This window comes from Bos indicus x Bos taurus, chromosome 19 (genome assembly GCF_003369695.1).
Source record: "Bos indicus x Bos taurus breed Angus x Brahman F1 hybrid chromosome 19, Bos_hybrid_MaternalHap_v2.0, whole genome shotgun sequence".
NCBI classification, from domain to species: domain Eukaryota; kingdom Metazoa; phylum Chordata; class Mammalia; order Artiodactyla; family Bovidae; genus Bos; species Bos indicus x Bos taurus.
In genome coordinates, this window is record NC_040094.1 from 43,973,040 (window position 1) to 43,988,436 (window position 15,397).

The window sequence follows — 15,397 nt, forward strand, 5'->3', positions numbered from 1 at the left end:
GGAACATTTCTTCTATTCTGTTTCAGAGATCAGTACCTGTAGCTGACCGTTTTTGAATGCCTGCCCCGTGTCAAGCTCTGTGAAGCACTTTATCTGCGTGATCACATTGATTCTCCATGAATCTCTAGGGTAGTTTTATCCCTTCTTTATAGATCAGGACACTGAGTCTCATGATAAGTAAGTCCCCTGAGGTCACGCCGCTTCGGGACCTGCAATGGTATACAAATTGACTGCTGTGGCCAGGTCTTCACCACTCGTTTCTCAATCGACTAGATGGAAGAGGCCTGAGACTACAGATCAAGGGCTTGGCCTTAGGCATCTGGCAGAACACAGTGCTTACTGCTGAACTGGGCAGTGGATCCTGGAAATACTGGGGGTAGTGCCTGCCAGAAGGTAGGAAAGTGGCCAGAGTGGTTGCATGTAGCTCATAGGACTTGATCGGGCATCTAAGATTTGCATTCTTCCTCAGACCCATTCTGGGCAGAAGATAGAGTTTAGCGTGTATACAAATGCCCTCTAATCTGCTCTAAATGATGGCACTTGGGAGCCGGTACTGACCGTGCTGCTGGGAGGAATTCAGGGATGGGCCAAGGCGATGCACGTGGAAGCCGTACCTTGAGCCAAACCACAGAACAGAAAATTGGAGCAGAATTATATAAATCAAGGTCAGAAATTTCCCGTCCAACCCACAGGGTGGAGTTTTCGCTATTCCTATCCATCCTCCTGAATATAAACCCTGATTTGATGTCAGTAACTGGAAGGAGCAGCTGGTGGGACTCTCCTTTCAGCTCTCTGCATTCACCATGAATCTCAAGGTAGTCCTTGTGTTCCTGGCACTGTCTCTCATCACCATCTTTGCCCTGGCCTATGTCTTGCTGACCAGCCGTGGTGGCTCCAGCCTGCCTCCCCGCTGCCCCTCTGTATCCCCCCGTGCCCAGCCCTGGACACACCCTGGCCAGAGCCAGCTGTTTGCAGACCTGAGCCGAGAAGAGCTGATGGCTGTGATGAGCTTCCTGACCCAGAAGCTGGGGCCAGACCTGGCGGATGCAGCCCAGGCCCGACCCTCAGACAACTGCATCTTCTCGGTAGAGCTGCAGCTGCCCCCCAAGGCTGCAGCCCTAGCCCACCTGGACAGGGGGAGGCCCCCACCTGCCCGGGAGGCACTGGCCATCGTCTTCTTTGGCAGACAACCCCAACCCAATGTGACTGAGCTGGTGGTGGGGCCGCTGCCCCAGCCCTCCTACATGCGGGATGTGACCGTGGAGCGTCATGGGGGCCCCCTGCCGTATCACCGACGCCCCGTGCTGGCAACCGAGTCTGCCCAGATGTGGATGCATCTGAAAAAGGTGGAGTTCCCCAAGGCCCCAGTCTTCCTGGCTTCTGTCTTCAACTACAATGGCTCCACTTTGGCGGCTCTGCATGCCACCCCTCGTGGCTTGCGCTCAGGGGACCGTGCTACCTGGATAGCCCTCTACCATAACATCTCAGGTGTCGGGATTTTTCTTCACCCCGTGGGGCTCGAGCTACTGCTGGACCATAGGGCTCTGGACCCTGCCCACTGGGCTGTCCAGCAGGTTTTCTACCTTGGCCACTACTATTCAGACTTGGGTCAGTTGGAATGGGAGTTTAAGGCTGGCCGGCTGGACGTGGTTAGAGTTCCTCTACCCCTGCCAGATGGGGCCTCATCCCTCCGCTCCCGGGTGTCCCCAGGTCCTCTCCCCCCTCTTGAGTTCTCACCTCAGGGCTCCCGGTACAGCGTCCAAGGGCACCTGGTGGAGTCTTTCCTCTGGACATTTACCTTTGGCCATGGGGCATTCAGTGGCATGAGAATTTTTGATGTTCGGTTCAAGGGTGAGCGAGTGGCCTATGAAGTCAGTGTCCAGGAGTGTCTGTCTGTCTATGGTGCCGATTCGCCCAAGACCATGATGACCAGATACCTTGATAGCAGCTATGGACTTGGCCGTCACAGCCGGGGCTTGGTGCGGGGAGTAGACTGCCCCTACCAGTCTACCATGGTGGACACCCACGTGTTGGTGGGTCAAGGGGCAGTCCAGCTGCTCCCGGGGGCTGTGTGTGTATTTGAGGAGGCCCAGGGACTCCCTCTCCGAAGGCACCACAATCAGCTTCAGAGTCATTTCTATGGTGGTTTGGCTGGCTCGGCCCTCGTAGTCAGGTCTGTGTCCTCTGTAGGCAACTATGACTACATTTGGGACTTTGTGTTGCACCCAAATGGGGCACTCGAAGGGCGGGTCCATGCCACGGGCTACATCAACACAGCTTTCCTGAGCGGGGGAGAGGAGAGCCTCCTTTTTGGGAACCGCGTGGGGGAGCGAGTGCTGGGGGCGGTGCACACACATGCCTTCCACTTCAAGCTGGACCTGGATGTGGCAGGTGAGTGCCCCGGGGGATGAGGACGGAGAGTTGGGGTGGGCCAGAGGGGAGGGAGACCTCCACATCAGGCCCAAAGAGGTAAGAGGGTGGCATTCCAATACCACAGTTTATTGTGGCAACAGCAGGGACTGATGTGAGTGTTTTGACTGCAGTTAGCCTAGATGCTGGGTCTGCTGGGTGTTTAGCAGAAGATAGGGTTCCACTGCCTGGCCCCTCTGACCTGAAACTTTAAAACGAAACGTAATGGCCGTGCTGGCTAGCTGGCTGCCTTAGCCTGTCTGTGGGTAGGGAACTGGCCTTGTCAGGCTGGATGCAGCTGGAGTTGGGGCTCTGAGTTCTTCGTTATTCTGAGAGAGTGTGGAGGTGGGGAAAGCAAGGGGATGAGCAGAGGTAGGAAGCAGCATCTAAAGAGGTTTATAGAGTGGAGGTAGTGCCGGGGCCTGAGAGAGGGAGTAGCTGGCTGGGGGCTGCTCCCACAGGATTTCAGACGACTAGGGAGACAGCATAGGGGCCCAGGCGCCTTCTGGGGAGGCCCAGCCCATTGCTGCCAGCACTCGTCATCACAGTAGGCTCTCCAGTGACATGGCAGGTCTGTAACAGGCTTGATGCAAATGTAGAGGGATTTCTCAAGTAGGGCTCTAAGCACCAAGGGCTTTCTCCTCTTGACAGATTTTTGTCCAGTTCAGAAAATAATGAACCAAATCAGATTATTCGCCCAGACAGAAAATTTGGAATCCGCCAGACCCTGTCTATTTTAGTTACAGAAATCGAGGAGGGTGGGGGGAGATGGGTCAGAAAGTGGCTCCCCATGTATAATGCACCGTAACTCGGCATATTTCTTGTGAAACATTTTCATATCCTCTTGAGTGTAAAGATGGCACATGTGCCTCTGTGTGTGTGGTGTGGAGGTGGAGGGGAGGAGAGCTAAGAAAATAGCATGATGGAAATGCTAGTATTAACTAGATTATTCTTTGACAGATTCGGTATATGACTATTTTCTGATGTGAAGTTTTCTCTCCAGCACTTTGACGTTAAAGAGCCTTGTCTTAGGATGTAAAATCAAGTAACACTTACTGGATCCTTAGAGCATGCAGCGCAGGCTCGTGCTGTGGGCCAGGGGCTGTGTCAGACGCCTGCACACAGGGCACTGGCTGCATTCAAGACAGCTCCCTTGTGCCAGCACCTTCATGGAAGTCAGACTGGAAGGAACTGACAGTCTGAACCTGCAGAAAGAGTATAAGCTTTCAGAGATCACCCCAGACAATTTAAAGATACAAATGTATTTATTTATGAAAAAGACAAAGTGGTCCCTGCCAAATTGAGAAGAGAAGAAAAACAAAGTTTCAGAGTCAGGAGGAGGATGCAGGGCACCAGAAGAGGGGATCAGGTTTTTCCAGCCAGCTTCTCCAAGACAAAAATCCCTTTCATAGTTAGAAGAATGTTGTTAGCCACCTGTGTGTGCTTTTCCATTTATGGAGCTCAGCCACAGAACAACTTTTTTTATGCCTAGTGTAGAGATTCACAAGCTGAATCAAATTTGCTTCACTACAGAGAAGCAAATAATTGGTCCAAGGTCTATTGGATAGACCAGGGCCCAGAACTTTCTGCAGCAATAGAAATACACGCCTGCCTTGTCAAGTCTGTTAGCCACCAACCATAGGTAGCTGTTGAGCACTTGGAATGTAGCTAGTGTGACTGAGGAACTGAAGTTTTAAATTGAAAGAGCCTCTTGTAACCGGTGGTAGCTATTGGACAGGACAGGTTCAAAGAAGATCAGCTAGCCCTCAAGTCCAAACCTGGTTCCCAGTGCAGAGTGCTGTCTGCTGGGCTCTGCAGCCCTTTTTCAGGCCAGTGCAGTGGGCGTCACGGAGATGACAAGGGACCTGTCTCACCTGGTGTGGAACTCCTCTCCCTCCCCTCACCCTGGCAGGGCTGAAAAACTGGGTGGTAGCTGAAGACGTGGTGTTTAAACCTGTGGCAGCCCCTTGGAGTCCGGAGCACCAACTGCAGCGCCCACAGCTGACTCGGCAGGTCCTGGGAAGGGAGGACCTAACGGCTTTTTTCTTGGGGAGCCCCCTTCCCCGATACCTTTACTTGGCTAGCAACCAGACTAATGCCTGGGGTCATCAGCGCGGGTACCGAATCCAGATCCACAGCCCTCTTGGCATACACATGCCGCTGGACAGCACCATGGAGAGGGCCCTCAGCTGGGGGAGGTGAGGAGGGCCCCGGGGAACTGGGTGGTAGGGAAGGGCTGGTCCCCTTCCCATCCCAGCTCTTAAGAGACCCCAGCTCACTAACCTCAGTGGGCCCTTCACCCCTGGATCTCTCAGATCCAAGCAGATAATGGGACGGGTATCAGTCTCACACAGAACCTGATTCAAAGGCTATCTGGGCTGTCCAGGCCCTTGATGTTTCCTGACACTGCCCTTCCTACAACATTCCTGGTTAGATACCAGCTTGCGGTGACCCGGAGGAAGGAGGAGGAGTCCCAGAGCAGCAGCATCTATTACCAGAATGACATCTGGACAGCCACTGCGGCCTTTGCTGACTTCATCAACAATGAGACCCTCTTAGGAGAGGTTGGTAGCCCTAGGGGCAGAGGACCAGGGCTCCCCTGAGCCTAGTGTCATGGCTGTAGGATGGAGGGTATGGTAGGTTTCCAGCTGTTAGATTAGGGGCCAGGGAGTCCCCTGATGACCAACATGGCTCTTCCCTCCTAGGGTGAGATTAGCTCTGAGACCAAACTACAGCTGCTAACATGGATGAGAAGCCTGTTATTTGGGCCTGGGCCTGGAGACTGGGGATCGTGGCTGAGGGGAGGTTCTCTGGGTCTCGCCTCCAAAATCTCCAGCTCCTCCTCTTCCTGCAGGACCTGGTGGCTTGGGTTACAACCAGCTTCCTGCACATCCCCCACGCTGAGGATGTCCCCAACACAGTGACTCTGGGGAACAGAGTTGGCTTCTTGCTCCGACCCTATAACTTCTTTGATGAGGACCCCTCCATCTTCTCCCCTGGCAGTGTCTACTTTGAGAAAGGCCAGGATGCTGGGCTCTGCAGTGTGAATCATGTGGCCTGCATTCCCCACCTGGCAGCCTGTGTCCCGGACCTGCCGCCTTTCTCTTACCAAGACTTGTAGCCCTGAGTGTATGGAGGAACATGGGCAGGGCAGGGTGGTGGTGGTGCTAAGACCTGTACCTTCCTTCCTATTTCCACTTCCTGCTCTCCTGACACTCGACCCTTGGGAAATAGCCTCCTACCACATAAACCCCCATATACCCTGTTGGTAAACTCCTGTTTCCAATTCATTGTCTTAAAAATGATGAATTTATACAAATAATGCCATTATTAAAATATTCAGGCAAAACCCCTCACAAATCCTGCCACTCAGAAATAGCTGGTATTCACATTTGGTGAACATTATACCAGACATTTCTTTATGCATGTGCATTGAAATGGAAAAATAGAATTTTTGAAAAACCTCATGGTGTGTGTAATTTATAATAAAGAGTATTATGAGATTTTTACTTGAATTTCTTCTGTTTGACTTTTGAAGTATCTAGAATCCCCCAGAGAATATTAGGGATTCTGGCCAGGGAAATTAGCCAGGGAGGAGAGGGGGCAAGGGGGACAGACCTGGCCAAGAAATGCTGCTTGGGAAACTGAAGAAGGGGGGTGGGGGGTATTCTTGGAAGGAGGACAGTAGTTCCAGTTGCAGGAAAGGAAACATCTGGCCCTGGGAAAGTGAGGGCTAGGGAAAGAAGAGGGGTTGAGGGGGACAAGGGGCTGCCCCCCTCTGACATTTCTATGCATTTCTGTGCTCATTCTGGTTAGCTGCATTATTTTGAAATCCCCACCACCCCTTCCCCGTACACCAGAGCTCCCTTGACCCAGAGAGCAGAATCTGAATTGGGAGTCTGGAAGACAAAGCCATGTAAGGGCTGTGGAAATCGCTGGGGCCCTGCCTTAGCCCCGCCCCAGCCGCCCCACCCCGCCCCCAGCCTTCCCATGCTCTCCCCACCTTCTGTTTCCTTTGCATCGGAATACTGAAAACCTCAGCCAGAGTCCAGGAACCCTCAATACAGGGGCCAAAAGAGACCCTCTTCTGCTGGCCTGAGAACACGTTTCCAGTTTGGTTCGATCCTCTGTCTCTGTAATCACGGGACCATGAACCAGAAGACCACCCTGGTGCTCCTTGCTCTGGCTGTCATCACCATCTTTGCCTTGGTGTGTGTCTTAATAGCTGGCAGGGGAGGAGATGGGGGTGAAGCCAGCCAACCTCACTACTGCCCCTCCGGAACCCCCAGTGTCCAGCCCTGGACACACCCTGGCCAGAACCAGCTGTTTGCAGACCTGAGCCGAGAAGAGCTGACAGCTGTGATGAGCTTCCTGACCCAGAAGCTGGGGCCAGACCTGGTGGATGCAGCCCAGGCCCGACCCTCTGACAACTGCATCTTCTCGGTAGAGCTGCAGCTGCCCCCCAAGGCTGCAGCCCTGGCCCACCTGGACAGGAGGAGCCCCCCACCTGCCCGGGAGGCACTGGCCATCGTCTTCTTTGGTGGACAACCCCAGCCCAATGTGACTGAGCTGGTGGTGGGGCCGCTGCCCCAGCCCTCCTACATGCGGGATGTGACCGTGGAGCGTCATGGGGGCCCCCTGCCCTATTACCGACGCCCCGTGCTTCTCCGAGAGTACCTGGACATAGACCAGATGATCTTCAACAGAGAGCTGCCCCAGGCTGTTGGTGTCCTGCACCACTGCTGCTCCTACAAACAAGGAGGAGGGAACCTGGTGACCATGACCACAGCCCCCCGCGGTTTGCAATCAGGTGACCGGGCCACCTGGTTTGGCCTCTACTACAACATCTCAGGGGCTGGGTACTATCTGCACCCTGTGGGGTTAGAGCTGCTGGTAGATCACAAGGCTCTGGACCCTGCCCAGTGGACCATCCAGAAGGTGTTCTTTCAAGGCCGCTACTATGAAAGTCTGGCCCAGCTGGAGGAGCAGTTTGAGGCTGGCCGGGTGAATGTGGTGGTGATCCCAAACAATGGCACAGGTGGGTCCTGGTCCCTGAAGTCCCAGGTGCCCCCGGGTCCAACTCCACCTCTGCAGTTCCATCCTCAGGGCACCCGCTTCAGTGTCCAGGGCAGTCGAGTGACCTCCTCATTGTGGACTTTCTCCTTTGGCCTCGGAGCTTTCAGTGGTCCTAGGATCTTTGACATTCGATTCCAAGGAGAACGACTGGCTTATGAGATCAGCCTGCAAGAGGCCGTGGCTATTTATGGTGGGAATACCCCAGCAGCAATGCTCACTCGCTATATGGATGGCTGCTTTGGCATGGGCAAGTTCGCCACGCCCCTGACCCGAGGGGTGGACTGCCCCTATCTGGCCACCTATGTGGACTGGCACTTCCTTCTGGAGTCTCAAGCCCCCAGGACCCTACATGATGCCTTTTGTGTGTTTGAGCAGAACAAGGGCCTGCCCCTGAGGCGACACCACTCAGATTTTATTTCCCAGTATTTTGGGGGCGTTGTGGAGACAGTGCTGGTCTTCAGATCTGTGTCAACCTTGCTCAACTATGACTATGTGTGGGATATGGTCTTTCACCCCAATGGGGCCATAGAAGTCAAATTCCATGCCACGGGCTATATCAGCTCAGCATTCTTCTTTGGTACTGCCCAAAAATACGGAAACCAGGTTCGGGAGAATACACTGGGCACCGTCCACACCCACAGTGCCCACTACAAGGTGGATCTGGATGTGGGAGGTAAGACATGCTGGCAGAGGCATTGATTTTGTACAGGGGGTTGAGGAGTTGTCACTATTTGCTTTGGGTTTGATGGAGGTTTCCCAGGAAAGGAAGATGTGGGTATGCGGTTTTGGAGTTTCATGCTTTCTCTTAGCTGGATGGGAGAGAGTTGACTGTTGAATTTCCCTGTGATCTTAGGGTACAGGGATCTGTGGCTGGGTACAGAGATGCCAGACTCCATCCACATGACCTCATCAGAAAATCTTGGGAAAAAGCTCAGCTTAGAGAAGAGACAGTATCCAGGCTAAGGGTCCTCTTTGCCCTCCTCCCTCCCTGGCACCTATACGGGCCCAACTTGAGTGAGGCAGACATTTGTTTTTTGGCTTCTCTGTGTCTGCCTGCAGTGCTGGTGTTGGGGAAGATCTGGGTGCATTCTGCTGAGTCCCTGGCACATGTATGCCAGCTCTGGATATCCCCAGGAGCACATTTCCTTGGCAGGTGGGCCCTCCTCCTCCTTGAGTTTTCATTTCTGGGCACAATACATTTAAATGTGAAGGGTAGAGAGGATACTGTGGAATATTCCAAAAAGTTTCTGGAGTTGGTGGTCACAGAGAGCCAAGGTAATGGGATATTTAGGAGTCCATGACATTTCACTGTTGTTCCCCACATTGATTTCATCACCAGATTTTTCTTTCTGTTCTGCTGCTGAATATCTCCAACCCGTCGCCTGGCCTTCCTGTTGTCCCTGCTGGGCGCTAGGCCTCTCTCTGCTACTTCGACTCCAGGGTTCACCCTGTGCTCAGAGGGACCTACCAGCCCAGGACAGCCTGCTCCCTCACACACTTCCCAGTTTCCCCGTCACTAATGGATTCCCAACTGCAAAAGGACCAGCCAGGCCTGTCCCTTCAGAGGGCAGCTGCCACCTGCCTTCCAGATGCTTCCCTTTGCTGTTTTAGCCACACCCTCACCCTCTGTGTCCCTGGAAACACACACAATAGGTGACAATTGGGCTTCTTTGCTTTTGCTCCTCTTTTGCTCCAGCCTTGAATACTTTGCCATGCCATCTCAGATGGTGACATCCTTAAGGCCAAGCTGAAACGTGGACCAGAACTGCCTCTCTTCCTGCCTGTACCTGGGTTCCTCTAACTGTGAATGTTGAATGTGCTCCTCTCACACTGTAGGCTCTTTAGGGCTTGGCTTTCCTCGGACTTCTGTGAGAGCAGAAGGGTAAGGTTGCATTCATCAGAGTGTCCCCAGCACTGAGCACAGGTGTCTTCACTAATAAGTGTGAAACAAGGAAGGAGTGAAATGCTCAAAGAAATATTTCAGAGGTCACCAGCTTTGGCTGAAAGATGTGGAGATCCTGGGATGAGGGGAGGGAAGCAGGGGACACAGTGAGTCTGGTCTCTTTGGCCCCTACTCTGAAGCCAGGTGCAGGCAGAGTCCGTGGGGTGGCGCAGCTGCCTGACCAGCCCTTCCTCATCCTCTCACCCCTCCAGGACTGGAGAACTGGGTCTGGGCTGAGGACATGGCTTTTGTCCCCACAACGGTACCCTGGAGCCCTGAGCACCAGATACAGAGGCTGCAGGTGACCCGGAAGCAGCTGGAGACTGAGGAGCAGGCCGCCTTCCCCCTGGGAGGGGCCTCCCCTCGCTACCTGTACCTGGCCAGCAAGCAGAGCAACAAGTGGGGGCACCCTCGCGGCTATCGCATCCAGACGGTCAGCTTTGCTGGGGGGCCGATGCCCCAGAACAGCTCCACAGAGAGAGCCATCAGCTGGGGGAGGTGGGTGGTGTGTATTGTTGGAGGTGGGTGGATGAGATGAGAAGCGCATGTTGGGAGGGGCAACTGGGAACCCAGTTCAAGATCTACACGAGGTGAGGTAAGAGCACAAAACATTTCCTGGTTATCAAAAGGCCTACAGTAGACACATGGTTCCCTTGGAAGGCTAAGGCCCAGGCAGATAAGTCTTTCCTGTTTTTCTGATGCTGTGAAATCCAAAGGGATCAACAGGAAAAGGACATGAAAAGATGTTGGGCTCAGGTCAAAAAGAAAAGAAACACAAAGAAAAAGATCAGCCAAGCACTGTATCTTTAAAAAAAAAATGTTGGCCAACCACCAGGTGGGATGTGGGATGTACAGGAAGCCAGCTGCACACTAGGGTGACATCACGGTGAGGGTGTGGATGAGCTGGGAAGCTGAGGTCCATGGGCTCAGCTCCCTTCCATGATGATCAGGCAGCAGGACAGGGACGGTGACCATGGACCCCTGACCAGAACATCTCTAGGTACCAGCTGGCCGTGACCCAGAGGAAGGAGACAGAGCCCAGCAGCTCCAGCGTCTTCAATCAGAATGACCCCTGGACTCCCACTGTGGACTTTGCTGACTTCATCAACAATGAGACCATTGCTGGAAAGGTCAGCTGACTGTGGGAGAAGAGGGAGGGGTGGGAGGCACAGAGATCAGCCCCAGCTTCCCTTGGCGGGGGGCCTGAAAGCCCGTGATCAGCTGAAGGGCTGAGCTGACTCCTGCTTCTGTGCTTTTGTGGATCTGCTCACTATTTGTGGGGGGAAACTTCCTAAGCTGGGAGTTCATCTGCAGACCCTGGCTGAGGTTCCAGCCTCTCCTCAAGAGGCAGCAGCTCTCTCAGTCTCTGCTTGTGGACTGAGTCCTTTAAGGGCCCCAGGATTCAGAAGGGCTGGAATGACCAGGGAAGACCACATCTCTTATACCTAAAACTTCTCCATTTCTGTCTTCACCACTAAAGGATTAATTTCCAAATGCTGAACTTTTCTGCCACCCAAACCTGATATACTCTCCTCCATTTTCCTTCCTTCAGTTACAGTTTGGGAACTCTCCCAGAGTCAGGGGAAGTGCTAAAGTAGCCTGTGGTTGTCATCATTTCTCTTGGGATGGGTTGGCTGATGGCAATGTGATGGGAAATGTCAGAGATGGCACTTGCAGGCTGGGACATTGGAGGCTGGTGTTGCTCCTAATATGAAGTTGATTCTTTATGCTTTGACTTCTGGGCTACTATGAAAAAAAGGTTTAAAGCCCTCTAGAGTGATGGTGATGCTGGGAGGGATTGGGGGCAAAAGGAGAAGGGGACGACAGAGAATGAGATGGCTGGATAGCATCACTGACTTGATGGACATGAGTTTGGGTAAACTTCGGGAGTTGGTGATGGACAGGGTGGCCTGGCGTGCTTCGATTTATGGGGTTGCAAAGAGTCAGATACGACTGAGTGACTGAACTGAACTGAACTGAGAGTGATGGTGGACTCCCAAAGTGAATCCTGTGGGAGGCAGAGGTGTCCTTAGCAGCACCAGGCCTCATGACCCTCTTTCTTGCCTCACTAGGACTTGGTGGCCTGGGTGACAGCCGGTTTCCTGCACATCCCACATGCAGAGGACATTCCCAACACGGTGACAGTGGGGAACGGTGTGGGCTTCTTTCTGCGACCCTACAACTTCTTTGATGAGGACCCCTCCATCAATTCTGCTGACTCAATCTACTTCCAAAAACACCAGGATGCTGGGTCCTGTGAGGTCAACTCCCTGGCTTGTCTGCCCAAGGATCCTGCCTGTGCCCCTGATCTCCCTGCCTTCTCCCACGGGGGCTTCTTCACCAATTAGGTGTTTCCTGGGATGGGATATGTGACTGTGGCTCTAGGGTCTGGGAGTGTGGGGAGAAGGGCCAGGAACTGGGGAGCCTGTGCCCTCTTCTCCCTCCTCACACCCCTGGGTCCTCTCTCTCCTCCATCGTCCTCCCTTGCTTACTGCCTCACTGGGATCATCCTGAAGCTATGCTGCCTGAATCAGGGGCTTCTCAGCTCTGTGCACCCCAACCTGCTGGGTTCCTGTCGCAGAGGAGAGGAACGGTCAGCCGAGAGGCTGGAGTCATGGTTACACGTTTCTACAAGACTCCTCGGTTTGGTGTTTTTCATTTTCTTTTCTTTTGTCTTTGCTTTCTGCTTTCCCCAAATGGTTTTAGGCCATGCCAGGTCTCTCCTGAGACTCCCCAGTCCTCACTTGACAGGAGAGGAAGCGAGGTCTCTCTGGGGATGGATGCCTAGAGGCCGTGGGCAGGGTTCCTGGCAGGCTTGTGAATCCAGGAGTCCAGCTGGAAGGGGCTCTTTGGCCCATGTTTCCTCTCATCCTGGTCCTCCTTCTCCCTCTTCCTTCTTGCCTCACCTCCTCCTGTTCTTACCTATTCTTATAACCTGGGATTTACATCCCAGCCCTGAGGAGATGTTCCTCAGCTCTCACTTTTCAACTCTGGTCTCCTCTCCTGACTCTAGGCCTGTGGAAGTCTGAAAATGCAAGGAACATCTAGCTTGACAGGACAGTCCCTGTCTGTCTCCCTGTGTCTGGGAGCCGCCCCTTCCCCCAGTCCAGGGGCAGGGTGTTTCCCCACAGTTCTTTCTGCCCGTTTGTATAGGCCTGTCTTGCATCCTCTTGCAGAGGATGCTCATGGAGACAGCAGCAGCTCTAGTTAGCACTTGAGGTGGTTTGTGGGTGCAGTGGTAATGAGGAGTGGTCATTTTGTGCCAGGTGTGTGGTGTGACCAGGGTCCTCTGAACTTGGCAATAGCCAACATAGGTGACTGGGTGAAAGCCAAGGGTGAGAAGCAGAAAGACCAGTCACACCATGCCATGGGGCCAGGGGCGGACCAATTACGTGTGAGCATGCAAATGAGCCAGGGCCTCTGTGGGTGGAGCCTCCCCCACAGGCTGTCCCTACAGGATCCGGGGTCTCTTCACAAATGTCCAAAGGTCGGACATAATAGAACTCTGCTTCCCTAGAAAATTTGTTAAGTAAGTTCTAACACAGCTTGACAAAGAAATACTCTGCAGCTATAAAACTATATCTTTTTATAGAAATTATTCTTCTAAAGAGCAAGGCAATGCACAGAATTGTGTATGGGCACCTTCATTTGTGTTTCACCTCCTACCATGGGGGAGGATCATATAAATCCATATTTTCATATCTTATAGATGCATATTCAGAAGACACGGGTAACACTGGTTGCCTCTGTGAAGAGGAACAGGAGGTAGGGACTTGGGAGGGAGACTTGATACTATATATCCTTTTGTACATTTTGAATTTTGAACTATGTGACTGTATTACCTATTCATTTATTATTATTCAAATAATAAATGGGGCTAAATAAGTTCTGACTTCATTCTTTAAAGTAACTTGTCTTTTGGGAAGGGGTAGGGTGGGGGAGGGTACTCTGCCCAGGGACTCAATTTTTTCAAGTGTTTGAGACCCAGAGAAATGGCTGTGGCCTCTGTGCTTAGTCAGTCAATCATGGCCAGCTGTTTGTGACCCCATGGCCTGTAGCCTACCAGGTTCCTCTATGGATGGACTTATCCAGGTAGGAATACTGGAGTGTGTTGCCTTTTCTTTCTCCAGGGAATCTTCCTGACCTAGGGATAGAACCTGGGTCTCCTGCATTGCACATAGGTGTGGCCTCTGGTGACCCCTCTGTCTCTTCTTGCCTGTATATTTCCAGGAAAAAATGTTAAATGTCAAGAAATCTCTTTTGCTGTCTCTTGCTCACTTTCTCTGTCTGCCTCACTTCGAAGAGCGGGAATGAGAGGCAATGGGGAGGGGTGACTTCCACCTGCTGGAAGCCCAGGCAGGGCTGGGCAGTGAGGGACAGGAAACAGAATTCACATGCTGCTCAGCTTCTAATCTGAGGGAGATCATATCCAGGGAGCACAGAAGCTTCTGCTCCCTTCTATCCTGCTCCAAGCCCAGGTTCTCTTCTGAGTCAACAGTGGATGGAGGTGATCTGACCAGAAGCAAGCTTCCTAAGAACAGGGAGAAAGCCCTCAGTCAGGAGAGAGGGCCAGTGCTGGGTGGGTGAATTTATAACATGACCTGAAGTGAAAGTCAGAGTGACAGAGGAGAGAGACTGAGGGAATGAGGGTCTAAAGACTGAGACGGAGGAGAAAAATGGGTGCTGTAGCCTCTGTGGTTCTGATACTGCCTTGATGCCTCTTCTTTCTCTGACCTGAGTCATTGAACTTCTCCATGACACTCTTATGTGTAGTCTCCACCTCCTCTTGGCTCCTTTTTCTGATCAGTTGCACAATAGTCAGTGCTGGAGGCAAGAGGAAGAAAGAAATGCGGTGTCTACCCCTTCCCCAGCCTGGTTGAATAAGTTGCAAGTCATTGCCTTGAGTCCCATGTCCAGACCAAGGCTGTGAGTGTTTGCAAGTGGAGTGTGCCTGTGAGTGTGTGTGGATGCCCGCTTACAGCTTTTTTTTTTAAGTGTTGTTGTTGTTATTGTTGTTTTCTAATATTTTTCTTTCTTCCTTTCTTCGGCTGTGCTAGGTCTTAGTTGTGGCATGAAGGACCTTCAATCTTAGCTGCAGCATGTGGGATCTAGTTCCCCAACCAGGGATCCAACCAAGGCCCCTGCACTGGGAACAGGGGAATGTTACCCACTGGACTGTCTGAGAAGTCCCAGAGCACTGCTATATTTAGGAACACTTACCACCTGGCAGGTTCAGTTACTGAATAAGGTAAAATCCCAGCCAAAAATCAGTAGTAGTTTGTGTGGTGATGAGATACTAATAATTGTGTAGAAGATCCTTGTATACTTTATACAATGCTTGGTGGGTTTAGGAAAAGGGGATACCCTTAACCAAATAAAAAAGGTGTATGAGGTCCTGCTGACAGCTTCTCTGATGAGACTTATCAGTGAGAATCGGCTACCCTTTCCAGTATTCTTGCCTGGAGAATCCCAAGGACAGAGGAGCTTGGCAGACTACAGTCCATAGGGTCGAGAAGAGTCAGACACGACTGAATCAACATAGCACAGCACATATCAGTGAGAATGGGCTCATTAATTCTACAGCCTGTTTATTTGTTTTAAGGGGAAACCCACCCCTCCAGCTGCTCCCAAAAATGTTCTTTCTCATTTATCCAACCCTCTCCCTGAACTTTATATCTCTCCTTCTTGACTGGCTCTTGACTCACACCTCATTAAGTCTCTGCCAGGACCCTGACTCTCCAGGACAAGGTCTTCCCTCAGCTTGTGCTTCTCGGATGCCTTCTTTCAAGGACAGCTCTCCTTTTCCCACCTCCAGCTTCCCTTTCCCACCCAGTCCCTCCTTATCCCGCTCTTCCAAGTGCTGATGCAGAATCGAATCACAGTCCCTTCCAGCCATCACTTTCTGGACTTCTGGGAGGCATTGGTCCTCTCTGATTAGTCCCCACTGAAAACTCGCCTGTCATGACCTCC

At 52.4% G+C, this 15,397-nt stretch overlaps 2 protein-coding genes across 3 annotated transcripts; both read left to right on the forward strand.

Moving 5' to 3' along the window:
* The first annotated feature begins 230 nt into the window (after nt 1–230).
* Nucleotides 231–5,924, forward strand: AOC2 (amine oxidase, copper containing 2). Its single transcript, XM_027516949.1, has 4 exons — nt 231–2,391; nt 4,322–4,607; nt 4,844–4,973; nt 5,264–5,924. Exons 1-4 carry the CDS (start codon nt 804–806, stop codon nt 5,528–5,530), a joined length of 2,271 nt encoding a protein of 756 aa, XP_027372750.1. The 5' UTR covers nt 231–803; the 3' UTR covers nt 5,531–5,924.
* Nucleotides 5,925–6,136: 212 nt separating this feature from the next.
* AOC3 (amine oxidase, copper containing 3) lies at nt 6,137–13,319 on the forward strand. 2 transcript variants are annotated; one of them, XR_003506696.1, is made up of 4 exons: nt 6,137–8,158; nt 9,640–9,925; nt 10,378–10,557; nt 11,500–13,319. XR_003506696.1 is itself a non-coding variant. In XM_027516947.1 (4 exons), the coding sequence occupies exons 1-4, from the start codon at nt 6,559–6,561 to the stop codon at nt 11,773–11,775; spliced, it is 2,292 nt and encodes a 763-aa protein (XP_027372748.1). In that variant the 5' UTR covers nt 6,137–6,558; the 3' UTR covers nt 11,776–13,312. The 2 variants fall into 2 exon arrangements, 1 of the variants encoding a protein (XP_027372748.1); XM_027516947.1 differs by having other exon boundaries at nt 10,428–10,557; nt 11,500–13,312.
* The last annotated feature ends 2,078 nt before the right edge of the window (nt 13,320–15,397 follow it).

Excerpts from the sequence above, each read along its gene's own strand:
- AOC2 (XM_027516949.1), top strand. The coding sequence starts at position 804 with ATGAATCTCAAGGTAGTCCTTGTGTTCCTGGCACTGTCTCTCATCACC. Across the intron at positions 4,608-4,843 it reads AGGGCCCTCAGCTGGGGGAG|ATACCAGCTTGCGGTGACCC; the intron begins GTGAGGAGGGCC and ends ATTCCTGGTTAG. Across the intron at positions 4,974-5,263 it reads ATGAGACCCTCTTAGGAGAG|GACCTGGTGGCTTGGGTTAC; the intron begins GTTGGTAGCCCT and ends CTCTTCCTGCAG.
- AOC3 (XM_027516947.1), top strand. The coding sequence starts at position 6,559 with ATGAACCAGAAGACCACCCTGGTGCTCCTTGCTCTGGCTGTCATCACC. Across the intron at positions 9,926-10,427 it reads AGAGCCATCAGCTGGGGGAG|GTACCAGCTGGCCGTGACCC; the intron begins GTGGGTGGTGTG and ends GAACATCTCTAG. Across the intron at positions 10,558-11,499 it reads ATGAGACCATTGCTGGAAAG|GACTTGGTGGCCTGGGTGAC; the intron begins GTCAGCTGACTG and ends TTGCCTCACTAG.